This window comes from Haliotis asinina, chromosome 1 (assembly GCF_037392515.1).
Source record: "Haliotis asinina isolate JCU_RB_2024 chromosome 1, JCU_Hal_asi_v2, whole genome shotgun sequence".
In the NCBI taxonomy this organism is placed as follows: Eukaryota; Metazoa; Mollusca; class Gastropoda; order Lepetellida; family Haliotidae; genus Haliotis; species Haliotis asinina.
The window spans coordinates 22,859,204-22,875,249 of NC_090280.1; the positions used below are offsets into that span (position 1 = coordinate 22,859,204).

The 16,046-nt window shown below is 41.3% G+C and overlaps 1 protein-coding gene across 1 annotated transcript; it reads right to left on the reverse strand.

Moving 5' to 3' along the window:
* Positions 1-272: 272 nt before the first annotated feature.
* LOC137260766 (nectin-4-like) lies at positions 273-9,909 on the reverse strand. The gene is made up of 11 exons (XM_067798367.1): positions 9,834-9,909; positions 7,863-8,162; positions 6,100-6,366; positions 5,229-5,359; positions 3,441-3,454; positions 2,741-2,796; positions 2,372-2,393; positions 1,979-2,034; positions 1,301-1,417; positions 803-818; positions 273-456 (listed from the first exon to the last, which is right to left on the reverse strand). Exons 1-11 carry the CDS (start codon positions 9,907-9,909, stop codon positions 273-275), a joined length of 1,239 nt encoding a protein of 412 aa, XP_067654468.1.
* Positions 9,910-16,046: the final 6,137 nt, after the last annotated feature.

The window sequence follows — 16,046 nt, forward strand, 5'->3', positions numbered from 1 at the left end:
TTTAACTTTATTAATTGAATAAAAATGTTTATGCTAAATCAGTGTTGTTAATATACTTTGATATACATTAGTTAAGCTCCTAGATCGATACCAGTACAATCCTCTGTTAAAAATGGCATCGTGGAAAACATTTCCTGTTGTTGGGTGATTAGTAAATCAAGTACTCTTGTTTTGACAGCTGAAACGTTAGCTTGTTGAGATGTTAAAATGCATCGGCTCTGTTGAAAAGTGGAGACACGTCCAGATGTGGAACTCTACCATCAGTTTGGGCTTCACCTGGTACCGAGGTCATTTGTTGAGGAAGATGAAGGGTGGAGAGACGTGTAGATGGGGAACTGATCCCGCAGGAGTCGTTCATAACCGTATAGGGGCAAGACATCGTTGTTGGAAGCACGAGGTACATGACTGAAGTCATGGGATAATCTCTCTGCCATCACAGTGAGATATTCACCACATCTGTAATCACAACATTACACTTATATTGCACTTGCCCATAGGTGCATGTATTTTTCTTTCAAGCGGTGTGTAGAGGAAATCAACTCCTATAAACCACTTCAACTATGATCATAGATTTCCAACACTTTTTTTTAGCAAATTGTGCATCAGTTACATAGGTACAATTGCTACTTTCTCTGTCATTTCCACAGGTAATCAATGCCGGCTTATAGTCTAAGATTTCTAATGGTACGTTGAGTAAATGGTGTTTGACACAGAAGACAGCAACCGTTTATATCAAGATTTGTTCACTAGTTATTACGATGACTGACTCCAGCACTTAAGATAAAAACATGAAAACGTGTACCTGTTGTCCTGGTTCTCTGCAAGTAAAACAAAACACAAACTTGTACATTTCTAAACGGATCGATTCATCCAACACTGAGTAACAGTAAAGAATTAGTCGCTCTCAGAATAGTCCATCAACATCACCAAAACCAGAACACCATAAATATGGCTATACCCATATTGGGAATCCAACCTGTGTCTGTGGCGTGAACACCTTTTCCACTGGCCTACCGACCGCTCCATTACTCAATAAAAGAATCAAAACAAACTTCACAAACTAAAATGGGAACAAAATATGGATATGCCCGTATACTGTTCGACGCTGCATTCAACAATATCCCAGCTAGACTACGCTTGTTTCATATATGCTGCATATAGATGATATATATGTTGTTGAAGACAGGTTCTGACCAGGCCCTGCACGGTGGGGTAATTTTTTGTTGGTTGTGGTGTGTTGGGGATTGGAGGTGGATTGAAAGTTACACTGCCTGCAAAAATGTTCATGCACTCTTTGTACCTTTCACGTCCTTGCAGACAAGAACAGTGACTGCTGCCACCACAACTGCCACAGCAGTCAGCATAACGGAGTAGACAGCTACGATGGGGACGAGGTCGTCTACGTTAGCATCACCTTCTGATATAAGACAAAGATGACACATATCTGTATTAAGTGTGATAATTCAAGTGACAATGCAGCGACGTATTTCATCATGGTGTACTTTCTAGTTCCTGTTACAGCACTGATTAACTTGATGACATAAATAATGTCAACTGACAAACTAGTATCTTCCTCTACAAGAACTATAACGTGATAAAGTAAGTAAGCGATGAATAAGGAAGAATCATTCACCGGGATGACCATTACAGCTCTCCAGACTAGTGGATCCTTTTCCCTAACACGGCCTATCACCAATATCTAGTAGTGCTTTATGAACACTGAGAAATGTCATAACTACTCGCACATCTAGAATATCCGAGTCTATTTACAATGCTTTAACTATTCTATTATGGCTATTTCAGACTAAATAATCGGGGGTTTTGGTCTCCTTGGTTGGTTTGAGACACGACTCCCGTTCCAGGCTTCAGACACTAGACAGTTCGAGCTACGTTTACTTGACATATCAGTACCCTATACGGCAGTTCGAGTTTCACAATCCTTACAAATCACGCTAGTTGTTAACCTTCAGACACCAACCTTCTATTTCCTGGTAGCTCCCATCGTTTTCGTCTTCCCTGTGATACGACACCAGACTGGTAAAAGTGAACATTGAACGTGAGCATAATGAGAGGAAATTATTAAGCTGTGACACATTCTCAGTTCATATCGCGCTCCAAGTCGTGTATAGTTCTGTCTGGTTGGTTTGTTGTTTAACGCCGCACTCAGCAATATCACAGGTATATGTCGACGGTCTGTAAATAAATGGTTCTGGACCAGATAATCCAGTGTTCAACAACATAAGCATCGATCCCGTTCATCACCTTTTACGACAAGTATGGGTTGATGAAAATCACTTTACCACGGGTAATTACACCAATGTGGTGATGAAATATTTATTCATCTTACTTGAAGATTGATGAACATACTCACCGATGACGAGCACATCCTCTCTCTGAAAGTTTAAAGTGTGTGGGAACAATTATGCATACAAACTTAAAGTATATATTTATTTCTTGCACACTGATGTTACCATTTTTTCTCCATTTAGAAGTTTAAGAGTTTAAGGGAAACTGTACATCATACGGTATGAGTTTCAGTAGAAGGTCAATCAGTGCTAACAGTTGTCACGGATTTTAAAATGTTAAAGATCCATAGTTTTGAATGTCGACAGCTTGCAACAAGTCCAGGACTGTTTTTCAGACATTCTACATAACACTACCCCTTTAACAATTCGTATGACCTCTTTAACGTCATCAGATTTAACTGACGTGGCGTACAACAGTGACGTCCTGCACCAACCTACTATCTCCTCGTAGCCTCCGTCTGTGTTTGCGTCACGGGTGTATGTGACAACGCTGGTGGAAGGAAATGTAGAAAGTGGTTGGAATCAAGAATATTTACAAAAAACAATCAGCTTTCCTCAGACACAGAATCTTGCAAGGAACAAAAATTGCTGTTACAGTTATATGCATGAATGTGTTCACAAAATGGGTAAGCAAGTTCTGCCTTATCGGTATTTCACGCTCTTCTAACATTTACCTGAAAGAACGAAATCATTTTGACACCAACAGCTCATTAGCGATGTGCCATTAATTCTGTTTGGGCTTATGCTCCACATATACTGCTACTAATAAGTGAAGTATAGCTAATCAAATCACTGTATTTCTGATTAAGTGTTTCCACAATACCCTTGACAATTAGCAGCTACTACAAAAATTTAAGTCACCTGTTTACACATTTAGCCTTACTCACCGATAATATGTGCATCCTCTACCTGAAACAAATCCTTTTGTGTAAATAATGACATATATACAATGTTAGATGAAAAATAGAAGATAAACGAATGTCCTGTATAATTATACATCTTTGAAGTGGAAATAAATATCTTGCTATTTGTAGAACGACATGTTTGTAGAACAAATGTCAGCTGATTAACACCAGTGTCTTGAAGCAAACACTTGGAAACTGAAGTCCATTAAACATGTAAATTTGTGCACACTGTTGATTTATATCCTCTTCAAGCATCAACTTGAAGGTTCCATACTGAACCACTTTAGAAACGCGCGTATCATATTATTATCATTCATTATGGAGGAGGCAAAACGAACAGAATCTGTCCTTGATGTAATCTGACTTTCACAGATGAACTTGATGCACACCAAGAAATGCGTGCATTCCTGTATGGTCAAGTGACCCACCATTTGTTGGAAATCACCTTTTCACCTGCAAATCGCGTAAACGTGCATAAAACGTGACGTTTTCACGACACATTGTCAGATCAGTCAACTGTGCACCAAAATCACACCGAAATTGTGAACTGCACCAAATTGTTGACTTTGGCACCACACGTGATCGAGCACATCCTGACAACCATGTGTCCAGCTCGAGATCGCCGCATTGTCTTCACTCTTTTCTAAGGAACAGGTTCAAGTCAATCTCCAGAAGAGACATTACCATTCACGGAAGAAGGGATATCGTCAGTCTCCAGACGGTACGATTGTGATTACGTCAGCTGGGACTGTGTGCGCATAAGTATTCTCTTTACTGACGAGTCCTGATCTCATCTCAGTCATGCATATACAAGGGCGACGTGGACAGCGTAACGCCCATTGTTGAGTTCAGCAGGGATGATGGAGGCGTAATGATTTGTAGCGAGTGTAGTGATGGCAGGACACACGTGCACGTCTGTCGTGGTCGAGTTACAGCTCAAATGAATACGTACTGAGAACAAGAGTCGTTCCTTTTCCCAACAGGAAGGCAGATCAACGACTTCACATTTTCCAGCAGGATGATGCAAATGATGGCCATACCCGTTACTGACACTGACTGTGAAACTTTTGAGCGCGTTTGGAAATAAATGTGACCCCCTTCAACGTTATCGCTAATTCATGTTTGCACTAAACTGAGAATGACTAATTTTGATTTTACTCGTGTTTCAATCTTGTTTGACGACTTCGGTTTCAACAAGGACAAGTTCTTTTCTTCGTTTATCACGGAGATTCAAGGTCTTATCCCAGTGATGCGTTTTTAAAGTAGTTCAGTATACTTTCACCGCCTTCTCTTATAATCTATCCTCTCTGTCAAACTCTTCCTTAAAGGCCTGGCTCAAATTCCATCTCCCCACAACAGACATGGCCTTCTTCCTTGATGAATACCAATTGTCACCATCAAGGACACTTTTACATTTAGTCAAGATACACCACAGACACGTTACAAATCACACCTGGAGAGAATCAGTTAATATAGGTAGGACAAAATGATCATTTCGTCGAAAATGTATCACATGTCAGTATGAAGTGAAATAATTATTAGCTAACTCTTTACTGAGTATGTGTGGCAATAGACATCAGACGCGACATACCAAAGTATTGTTGTATCTTCTGCAGACAAAGAAGAGGCATGAAATCAATACTTATTACTATTGCTTAACATTTCTATAGGTGTATATATGTATATGAGTTGTTGGGTAAAACGTTTTAAAGTACTACTCTGGTAAATATCTGACGTGCCCTTTTCCCCGCTCCCCACTACCCTCTCCCACTACCCTCTCTAGTGACGATGCACTCAACACGTACACATACACACGCACACGCACACGCACACGCACACGCACACGCACACGCACACGCACACGCACACGCACACGCACACGCACACGCACACACTCAACACGCTATTAAGTGAGATCGGTATACGTAATTACTGAACCAAAGTGCAAAGGAAGTGTTTGTGAGAGAGACCACTTCACGTCACTCTCGAGTTCTAGTCATTCACTGTCACATCACACAGTATTACCTCCACGTCTCTGGTTTCTACAAACAACAACTATGACGACAACGGCGATGACCACGATCAGGATGGAGGAGACAGCAGTCACTGGGACGATGTTGACGACACCAGATTCATTAAGCTCACGTGCTGAAACATTTAATATGGACAATATTCAGTTTAACATTGTATAATCCTGTTTACTTTTCAGAAAAAAATAAGATAAAAGATATGTTGCTTTATTTAAGGTACATGATGTGAGTGAGTAAATGAGTGGAGTTTTATATCACTTATAACCCAGAAACATCACCCCTCTTAAGAAGATTTTAATTAGGTTCATGGCATGTCAACCGGGTTGACCCTTCCGATGTTCATGTAAAATGACACTTTCCAACTGCAATATAACCAGTTGCGTTCTCGATACAACACCAATCAATCCATTTTCACACACGGATCCAATAATAATGGTCATGTTGCCAGTGCTACTGTCATTGCATCCAAGACTGTCGCCTCTAGAATTCCCGACAATCGTTCCATTTTCACTGCTGATGCCAAAGCTATCTTCACAGGTATTATATTATATTAAACAGCAGAACCATTCTAAGAACTTCATCGTTTTTACACTCAACCAGCCAGTGAGCCAGTCAGTGAGCCAGTCAGGCACTCACTCAGTCAGTCACTCAGTCAGTCATATCATCACATTAATAGTCAAGATTGACCTCCTGAGCCATATTGCTAGTTTGTATAATACCTGTTCAGAATGTCTGTGTGTTTTGAGAAATTTGAAGGGAGTAAAAACTTAAAAGTCATTATATAACTGATTCAAATGTAATCTTGAATTTTACATATTCTGCGACGAAATATGTTTCCGGAATCTGTGGAGGCCTTACTGAAGACCTCTAGTGTCAGGCTGCGTGATGCATTCCCATGGCTGTTGTTGACGTGACACATGTACTGTCCAGATACAGACATATCTACAGCTGGTATAGACAACACAGCCTTCCTGTGTCCTGTAATCGCCATCTGTCTGGATGTGTCCCACCAGGTTACAGTGCAGGCAGGGTTACAGTCAACGGAACATCTCACTGTTACAGGTTTCCCTTCTTCTACCTCCAGATTGTCCCTTGTGCCATCAAACTGTATCTGGTCAGGTCCATCTGCAAAGCATGTGAGATGAGAAATAACAATTTGTTAACTTGATATTTTTTCTATCATACCAATACCAGCATATATCAATTTCACTTGAATTGATTTTTCATCAACTTTGGGTTTAGAGGGGGTTTTTTTTCTCATGCCAATTCTACTTTTAGGGCTGATCACATCTACATCTGCTAGCCTTGTCGAGTCAAGGCTCACCAATATAAGACTCCCAGTTTCAAAGATCTTACTGTTGTCACGAATCATTACATTCAAATGCAAACGACGACACATTACGCATATTCTGTTTTTGTTCCTATAAGTCATACGTGTACGTATCCGTCAGGTATTCCGACTGGATGGTCGACCGCGAGCGGGAGTTTCCCGCTCGGCGGGAACGTCCAATGTTTTCTTTGTACGAGCTGGGCAGCCGCTCAGCTGAGATTTTGTTAACAGCTGGATTCTCCGATCACCTGTATTTTGTGTGTACACGTCCAATATTGTCATCGGTATGCTCCGCGTGACCAACGTTGACAATTCGATTCATGTATTATCTTGACGTTCCTGTATATCTCATCTGATGCCCTTACGATTATATCTCTAATTATCAGTGCTTGTATCAGACATTGTCAGCGTTTCATGCATTTCACCATATTCTTAAGTGTAAACCCAATGTTGTCACTATTTTAAAAAGAAGCGTTTTGAGGACAAAAGCCCCATGAGTGAGTGAGTGATTGGGTTGAGTGTTACGCCGCACTCAGCAATATTCCAGCTATATAGCAGTGGTCTATAAATAAGGTAACCAGTTAAAACCCCCTTCGTTTAGTGAACGCCCACCATTCAGCAATGCTTGCTTGAAATGCCGTGAACATTTAGCCCCGTGGTTGGTATTGAGTCTCCTGTCTTCCGTATTTTCCTGATGTTTTACATAACCTTCTTTTGACCTTTGTCCGTCACCGTACATTTACATTCTCTGAAATCTGCATGTTTGACGATAGAATTGCGAACCCGAGGAACATAAATTGGCGCTTTCCGTAACCCGATTCAATCTGATTCAGTACATGTTATGTATTGTTAGTTTTGTGTTGATCTTTTGTATTTGTGCTGAGTGGTCCATGCCCGATTTTGCTCATTCAAAACATATGTCCAGGTGAGCAACAATGACATGACATAATTTTAAAGTGTTCGTGTATATTGGACATAACACCCGACACCGCTTGCCTTTGGAGCTGAAAACCCTCACCACAGATTCTGGCTGTGTTCTCTTCCGAAAGTTCTAAATCAACGGACGCCAGTAATGCCTTTTTGTTAGCGCTATGAGTAAACATGGTGTGGAGTTTGGAGCTATATATATATATTGACACATTATTATGTTGCTGTCATTAAGTCCCATCCGAACCACAAAGATACTATCATAATAATGATTCAGGACATAACGGTTCTATGTAAGTTTCATACTAAGTTGCATAGATATGTGAGGTTCCTGTACCGTAAACAAGGGTACGTTCTTACTCACAGAGGACATTCAGTACATGTCCGGGACTCCAGTCAGACTCCAGCCCCTCCTCCACAGTCTGGCAACTGTAGGTGTCTCCCTGGTTCTCTCTGCTGACGTGGGGTATTGTCAGGTCATCTCCAACTGTAGGAGACTCATCACCAGATTCTAGCAGGGCTATGTCCCTCCTCCAGATGTAGGTCATGGTCAGTGGGGGATGGTCCGGGGGTAGACTCCGGGAGGAGGAGGAGCATGTGAGGGTGACATACTCACCTGATACAAGTGAGGCAGGTCCGGAGATAGTAGGTGTGGTTGGCCTCTCTGTGAAAAAAAATATAACAAATGATCCGAGATCTTAACACCAATGCCAATAAACATGGTTTTACTAAATGTGTGGTTGGCCTGTCTGTGAAAAACATTTTAGAATATGAATTCACTGAGACATAATAAACTGAATGAACTAAATGCTCTGACACTTTTATTAATGAAGTATTCACCTTTATTGTCAATTAAATAAGCGCTAGCGAGCTGCTAATACTCCTAACCGATGTGTTGATTAATGCACTACACAACTACTTTCCCCTTGGTCAGATGAATAAATCATTTGCCCGGAGAGAGATGGGTTGCTGGATTGATCCCAAGGTGCGTCGCAAAAATGACGTTAGATATGCTAGTTGTTGTTACCCTGACTGGCGCTTGGGATTATTGTAACAAGACAGGTGGATTCAGACTGTTGTTTTTAACACCGCGCTCAACAACATTCGAGCTATATGGCGGAGATCTGTAAATAATCGAGTCTGGGCCAGACAATCCAGTGATCAACATCATAAGCATACATTTACGCAGTTTGGGGTACGATGACATGTGTTAACCATGTCAAGGAGCCTGACTGTCCTACCAGTTGATCCCAAGGTGCGTCGCAAATGACGTTAGGTATGCAAGTTTTTGTTACCCTGACTGGCGCTTGGGATTACAGCAACAAGACAAGTGGATTCGGACTGTTGTTTTTAACACCGCGCTTAACAACATTAGAGCTATATCTTAATACTCCAAACCGTTTTGTTGATTACGTATGATAGTTACCAAACAACTACTGGCTGAATCGCGTTAAGCGTATTTTCCAGAGAGAGGCATTGAAAGATGCAAGACTAATCGATTCGGATACACTTATACATGTATTAACATGGTGGAAATGCACAATATTTTATAAAGATTCTATGACAGAATATTTTATTGAAATATCGAAATGCTACACGTGCCACATCTTCAGTCTGCCAAGGGTCACACTGATAACGAAGGTCCAAGACCAGGATCTTGTAAGTGTCAACAGATAGAGGTAGGCTAATCCAATTTATCGTGTACTTCACTCGTGGTCACACTGATATCGAATGTCCACGACAAATATCTTGTATGTGTCAGCAGATGCATCGTGTCTTTCGCTTGTCAACGCCGTTGTGGTCAAATACGTTATGAAAATCTTTATGTAATTCTGACAGATAGAGTAACTCAACTTCGCAGTAGGTACGTTATCGGTACTCGAATTAGGCAATAGGATTGAGATACAACAACTTATCAGCAATATTATCAGTAAACCCGATTAGCTATGACAACTGGGAAAGGGTATAAAACAGGGACGACCACAGTCACAAATCATCCTGTGACTGTGGCGCAATAAACTCCTTGTTTATTCACTCAGAGGGTCCCATGTGTTGTGTGGGTTGGTTGTGCCACTGGCGCCTCTGCTGAGCGAGTTGAAACTTCAGCTCGTTCTTGATGGGCGGCGGAGGGCCAGTAGTGACCATGGCGGCTCACCAACCCACACACGTGGCAACAACGGACGCAGGACCCAGACGACCCATCCACAGACGACCCCCTGACTCCACCACAGAACCGGGTGGAACGGACCAGCCACCGGAGGATCCCACAAACCACTGCCCCGGGCACCAACACCACAGGAACCCCCCAGTTACGATCTGTGGGTTTACGTCCTACCTGTCCACTTCGCAGTGAAGCACCGGTAGCTGGTTGACATGAGGGACGACAAAGACAGCGTCACCTCGATCGTCATCATGGATAACAATAGAAGGAGACCAGACGCAGAAGCCGTTACAATCCGGACATCATCAAGATGTCAGCCGTTTACCAACAAATCAACTCCTTCTGGACCCAACAATCAAGTGAGTGAATCAACGTTCAAGATCAAGTCAACCTCGGCATACCTCAAGAATCATCTGTAAGTTTCTTCCGATGTTTGTGACAATATCTGTGAACTTTGGTTCTGACTCTCACCGTCAACTGTGGACGTGAACTTTTCAAGGACGTTCTTGTGTATGTGAGGTATGTTAGTACTTATGTTGTATCTTCTCCGGTCACTGAAAGGTCGTGTTCACGTTTGTCATGGTTGCATATACTGAGTACGTATTGCAATCTATGTGATGTTATCAGACATGCATTTTTATCAGATGAAGTTGTTGAAATCGGCTAGGTTCTTACTCTACGGTACGATATGGTTACGTCCTACGTCCTACGTCCTACGTCCTACGCCCTACGCATTTACGCATTTAGTGCAGATCAACGTTATCTGCGGGATCCGAGTCTTCCCATACAAACCAGACTCCCGGTTTCAAGGATTTTTCTCATACGTTGTATGTCTATACCCATCGCTTTAGATAATAGCTCTCAAAGAGTTAATCAGTACCCTGTGATTTCATGCTTACATTTTCATATCGTTCTTTTTGAGCATGTGAGCATCAAATTTATAAGTACTCATTGTGGACATGATATATTCGTGCTTTATCATTAGCTACATGTAAACGTATACATATGTTGTGAAGACCCATTGCTTGGCATATTCCACGAGCTACCTATAAATATCTTCAGATAACGTAGATCACGGGGATTTGGGATGTGTCCTTCATACCTAAATTTAATTATGTCAACACCATCTAGATCAAACATAGTTCTAAAGTGCTAGAAATTGCCCGGACAATTTCACCCAAACCCTATATGTTGTTCTATTTGGTGTACACATTCAGTAACTCACATTTTCTTGTGTTTTGTTTAAAGGAAGGGGGCCCATCTTTAACATCCTCTGTATCCTGATAGTCGCCATTTCCCATCCATTGTTTGCCTCACCACCGCCCTTTGAAGGCTCCGTACATAACAAATGGTCCCAAATGCATTTTCATACCCATTGCCCAACTGACCAAATGCATCACGCAATACAACATAGAGGCTCCGGTGAACATCACCAATCTCCAGATAGTAGGTTGGTTTCGTCCTAGATTATATGTTGACATGACAGGGCTTACCATCACTGACGTTTCTTTAGGTAAGGCTGTCACCTTACCTTCTTCCTTTCTATTGCCATTCAGAATTGCCTCCTGTTTGCATCCAATTTTAAAGCGGCCATCATGGGTACATACTGCCAGTCGGCTCTGTGAAACGTGCAGGGACACTCTCTGCTATCTCTATCTACCCATCTCTGGTTGCGTAAATCTGTATAGCGTCATTCTTCATGCAAAATTTCGGGGCGAAATTTTAAAACGAACGGGGGAATATTATTAAGATGGTGGAAATGCACAATATTTTATAAAGATTCTATGACAGAATATTTTATTGAAATATCGAAATGCTACACGTGCCACATCTTCAGTCTGCCAAGGGTCACACTGATAACGAAGGTCCAAGACCAGGATCTTGTAAGTGTCAACAGATAGAGGTAGGCTAATCCAATTTATCGTGTACTTCACTCGTGGTCACACTGATATCGAATGTCCACGACAAATATCTTGTATGTGTCAGCAGATGCATCGTGTCTTTCGCTTGTCAACGCCGTTGTGGTCAAATACGTTATGAAAATCTTTATGTAATTCTGACAGATAGAGTAACTTAACTTCGCAGTAGGTACGTTATCGGTACTCGAATTAGGCAATAGGATTGAGATACAACAACTTATCAGCAATATTATCAGTAAACCCGATTAGCTATGACAACTGGGAAAGGGTATAAAACAGGGACGACCACAGTCACAAATCATCCTGTGACTGTGGCGCAATAAACTCCTTGTTTATTTACTCAGGTAAGACCCTTTACTTTCTTCTACCTTGGCAAATCGTTACCATTACTGTTCAATGTTTTCTGCAGTACATTTTTGCTATCATGACCACATGTTAAGATCCTTGGCAAGGTCGTAATGTTTAGGTGGAACGTGGTCGTTAATATATTTTAGACTGTATTACTCTCTATTGCTCTGTTCAGGAGCGGCGAGGTACCCTAGTGGCCAGAGCGTTTGCTCGTCACGCTGAAGGCCCGGGTTCAATTCCCCACGTGGGCACAATGTGTTAAGCCCATTTCTGGTGTCCTAAGCTATTGCTGAAATATTGTTAAAAGCGCTGTAAAACCCAAATCGCACCCTGTACTGCTGTTCATGTTTTGTCTGTTTGATAATAGTGGTTTCGTGGCTGTCGTAGAGCTTGTCGTGTATTGTTTCAATTGTTGTATTATGAGTAAATACTTTCCAGTGTTGAATGATCCTGGTATAATGTATAGAGTGTGTTCGACACTGTGTATTTCATTATGTACTGCGTAATGTTGTTTTGGATATGCTAGTATTTAATTTATAAGATGTATGAACGAAATTGTGTTGATGCTATGTGTTAGAAATGTATCTTGATTTATGTAGTATGTGTTGTGTACATCGACGTATGATGATTATGTACTTTGTATAGCAGCATGTAATGATAATGTATTTTGACAACTGATTACTGATTGTCTATATGTTTTAATAATTATTTGTACCCTATATTATTGTGATTAATTATGTAAAATCATCCTGTGACTGTGGCGCAATAAACTCCTTGTTTATTTACTCAGGTTCTCGTGTTGTGTGTGGGTTGGTATAGTTACACCTCCTAGCTGCCAAGCGAGCTGATTCCCCAAACTCGCGAGTTAACACATGTTAACCTGCGATAAAGCTTCTTCTCGGCAGGTACAGAAGAACCAGCGTTTCTCTGAAATAGTTGACATACACACCATACACACTTGCACACACGCAAGCACACACACATTAACACAAACATTCCCTCCAGACTCATGTCACCATATCCGATAATTTCCTCTCACCTAAGCTTTCGCTATTGGTAATACAAGGTTGCACAACTGTTCATTCATGTTGGAGATGCATTAAGACAGTTAAGCTTCATTCTTCATATACTACTCACGTGCCACAACGAGGACCTGTCTACACCCAGTAACTTTCTGTCCATTGCTTCCCTGACAGTAGTAAGTACCAGCGTCCTGTACAATAACATTGTAGATGGTAAACCTCAGCTGTCCGGTCTGTGATGGTGAGTCCTCCCCGGTGTATCTGATCCTGGTCCTGCTGCGTACCACTACACGGTGTGACAAGGGGTGGACCAGTAACAGTCTCACAGATACCGAACCATCCACCCATACATAATACACAAAGCTGACATTCTGTGGGTTCATGGTCATGGTAACATCTTCACCAACGCGTGTAACAGTGCGTGGGTATCCAGTTGTCATGGAGGCAAGAGCAGTATACAAAAAGGTAATTAGAATCAGATACATAGCCATTACTATGGTGAGCAGAAACTGACAGATGCAGTGTCTGATATAATGCGTCGCATAATGTAGTTTCACTGGACAATATTTCCTTATAAACATTTCCCGGTGAACCTTACGTTGTGCTACGATATTGTCCTGTGAATAATATATGTTGTTGTTGTTTTTTGTGAATATGTCCCCCATCAAGGCCCACATGGGTACAATGTGTGAAGCCCATTTCTGGTGATCACCCACTCATTCAACCACAGATTCACACACTCACCAAATCACCAACTCACTCATTCGCCTACCCACTCACTCAATCACTCATCCACTTACCTATTCGCACACTTCCTCGACCACTGATTTACCCTCCCACTCACTCGCTCACCGACTCACCAACTTGTTTTCACACACTCACTCACCCACTGATACAGCCTTTCAAAAATCAATTCTCCCATTCACTCTCTGATTCACCAATCACCTTTCACTGCACTGCTTGTACTGAAAAGTACTGTGTTTGAGTCGGGCTATGGCTACAAGTGATACCTATTTAAAACATTGATAATCTGTCCACAAATCTGACATGACGTGAAAACACAAACAGATGAACTTGGTACACATACCTAGCATAATTGATCCCTTTTAGGGGATTACACCCGGACATGAATGTTTTTAGGTTTCCATGTCCTTAGCAGATCACCCAAACGTTTGCTTTATCAAACGTGGTACACATAGTCGCTATGTTCACCATGATTCCTAGATGTGTCTTTCGGGTGTTGCACCAGTGTGTGAAATTTGTTTGTTATTTTTTCTTTGTTTGTTTGGTTGGTTGGTTGGTGGTTTTTTTCTTTGTTTCCATGACAAGACGTTTGACATTGAAATTGGAGCAGAACCTTAAAACTGTTCACTATTACTTCACCAAACTTGGCATATGGATAGGTCTGGTGGTATAGTGACGCCTTCTTTTAGGTTTGGATTTCTGAATAAAATATTTTTGGCGTTTAGATGGCAACAAGTTCGACCTCGACTGACTTTGGTGGTAGTGTTCTTTCTAGGAGAAAAAACTGTAAAACCTTACAAGCCTTCCAATCTGCCATATACACACGAAAACACTGGCATACAGTTGCGGGGGATATTGATGACTTTTGTCTTAAGGGTTTGTTCCTATTGACAGCAGGGTAATTATTTAGTGGGATATTTAAGCTACACAACTCAAGGAATATACACATATTCCGTATAAACCTCGTTGCAAAATGCCTGCAATATTTGTGATCATATTCTGTCCTTCACCTGATGAAGGGGAAGGAAGTAGCCGACAAACGTCGTGTTGTAAATAATAAAGACGTTGTAAATCCATACACGATGCAGTGGTTTCTCAGAAAGCTTCTCCACAGTGACCGACTCTTGGTAGACTTGGTGAAGAACTTCACTTGATGTACATCACATCGCTGTACTGTCGAGCAGTACATCACCATCAACAAAACCTTCAAACTTCAAACCTTGGCACACAGAGAATAGCTGTGGAATTCCTTGTTTTCGTTATGAGTCTTGACATGCATCATCAGAGGATCATCACATAAATAAATATGTGCAAAAGTACACAATAAGATTCTACCATGAAGAGCCTCCACATTAATCAAAACCCGGCCTACCGAATTGATTGGCATACACAAAGGATTAAGAGATTTAGAAGCGTTAGAATGGAAAATTCTAAAACAGTGAATCACCATGTTTGAAAGGTATTTTTGACTAATAAGAATAAAGGAAACAGCTATTTGTGCTGCACTGCAACATGGCCGTTACAGACGTAAATCGGTGATTTATGGATTAAGCATGTGCCAGAGTGAGTGAATGTGTTGCAATATGGAAAGATGACATTGAAAACTCTGTATCTGAAAAAGTTAATACGGCTTCTACAGGTACAGTTAAGTTCTATCTGAAGTGTTGCCAAAAAAAACCATTAACAAGCTGTAACCCTAAATTATTTGGGAAACATTTTCAACTAATATCACAATTGTTACAGTTGATAAATTGGCATGAAAAAAGGTATAAGCAATATGCTTCGAAATATCAAAATATTACACAGACAAATCGAAAACACTGCGAGTGAGTAGTTGGTTGCGTTGCTGTTTACACATAACAACATTCCATATCTATGGAGCCGATCTGTAAATAATCGAGTCTGGACCAGACAACCCGGTGATCAGCATCATGAGCATACATATACGCAATTGGGATACGATGACATGTGTCAACCAAGTCAGAGAGCTTCCCGATCCCGTTAGTCGTCTCGTACGACAAGCAGTGGGCAATGAAGACCAATTCCCGCCCTGATCTTCACATGTATACTGCCATCTTTAACTCCACAAAAGCACACGCATGCACACGCATGCACACGCACGTTTACACACACATGTTTATATATGGTTAATTACGTTTTAGTTTAGGCGCATTCATTTAGTGATTTACCGTTCTGTTAACTCCACTCTCATGCTACAACGGGGACATGTCTACATCCAGTAACTTCCTGTCCATTCTTTCCTTGACAGTAGTAAGTACCAGCGTCATGTACAGTAACATTGTAGATGGTAAACCTCAGCTGTCCGGTCTGTGATGGTGAGTCCTCTCCGGTGT

Excerpts from the sequence above, each read along its gene's own strand:
- LOC137260766 (XM_067798367.1), bottom strand. The coding sequence starts at position 9,909 with ATGACGATCGAGGTGACGCTGTCTTTGTCGTCCCTCATGTCAACCAGC. Across the intron at positions 5,360-6,099 it reads CCTGACACTAGAGGTCTTCA|CACGTGAGCTTAATGAATCT; the intron begins GTAAGGCCTCCA and ends TAAATGTTTCAG. Across the intron at positions 2,394-2,740 it reads AGGCTACGAGGAGATAGTAG|AGAGAGGATGTGCTCGTCAT; the intron begins GTTGGTGCAGGA and ends TTAAACTTTCAG.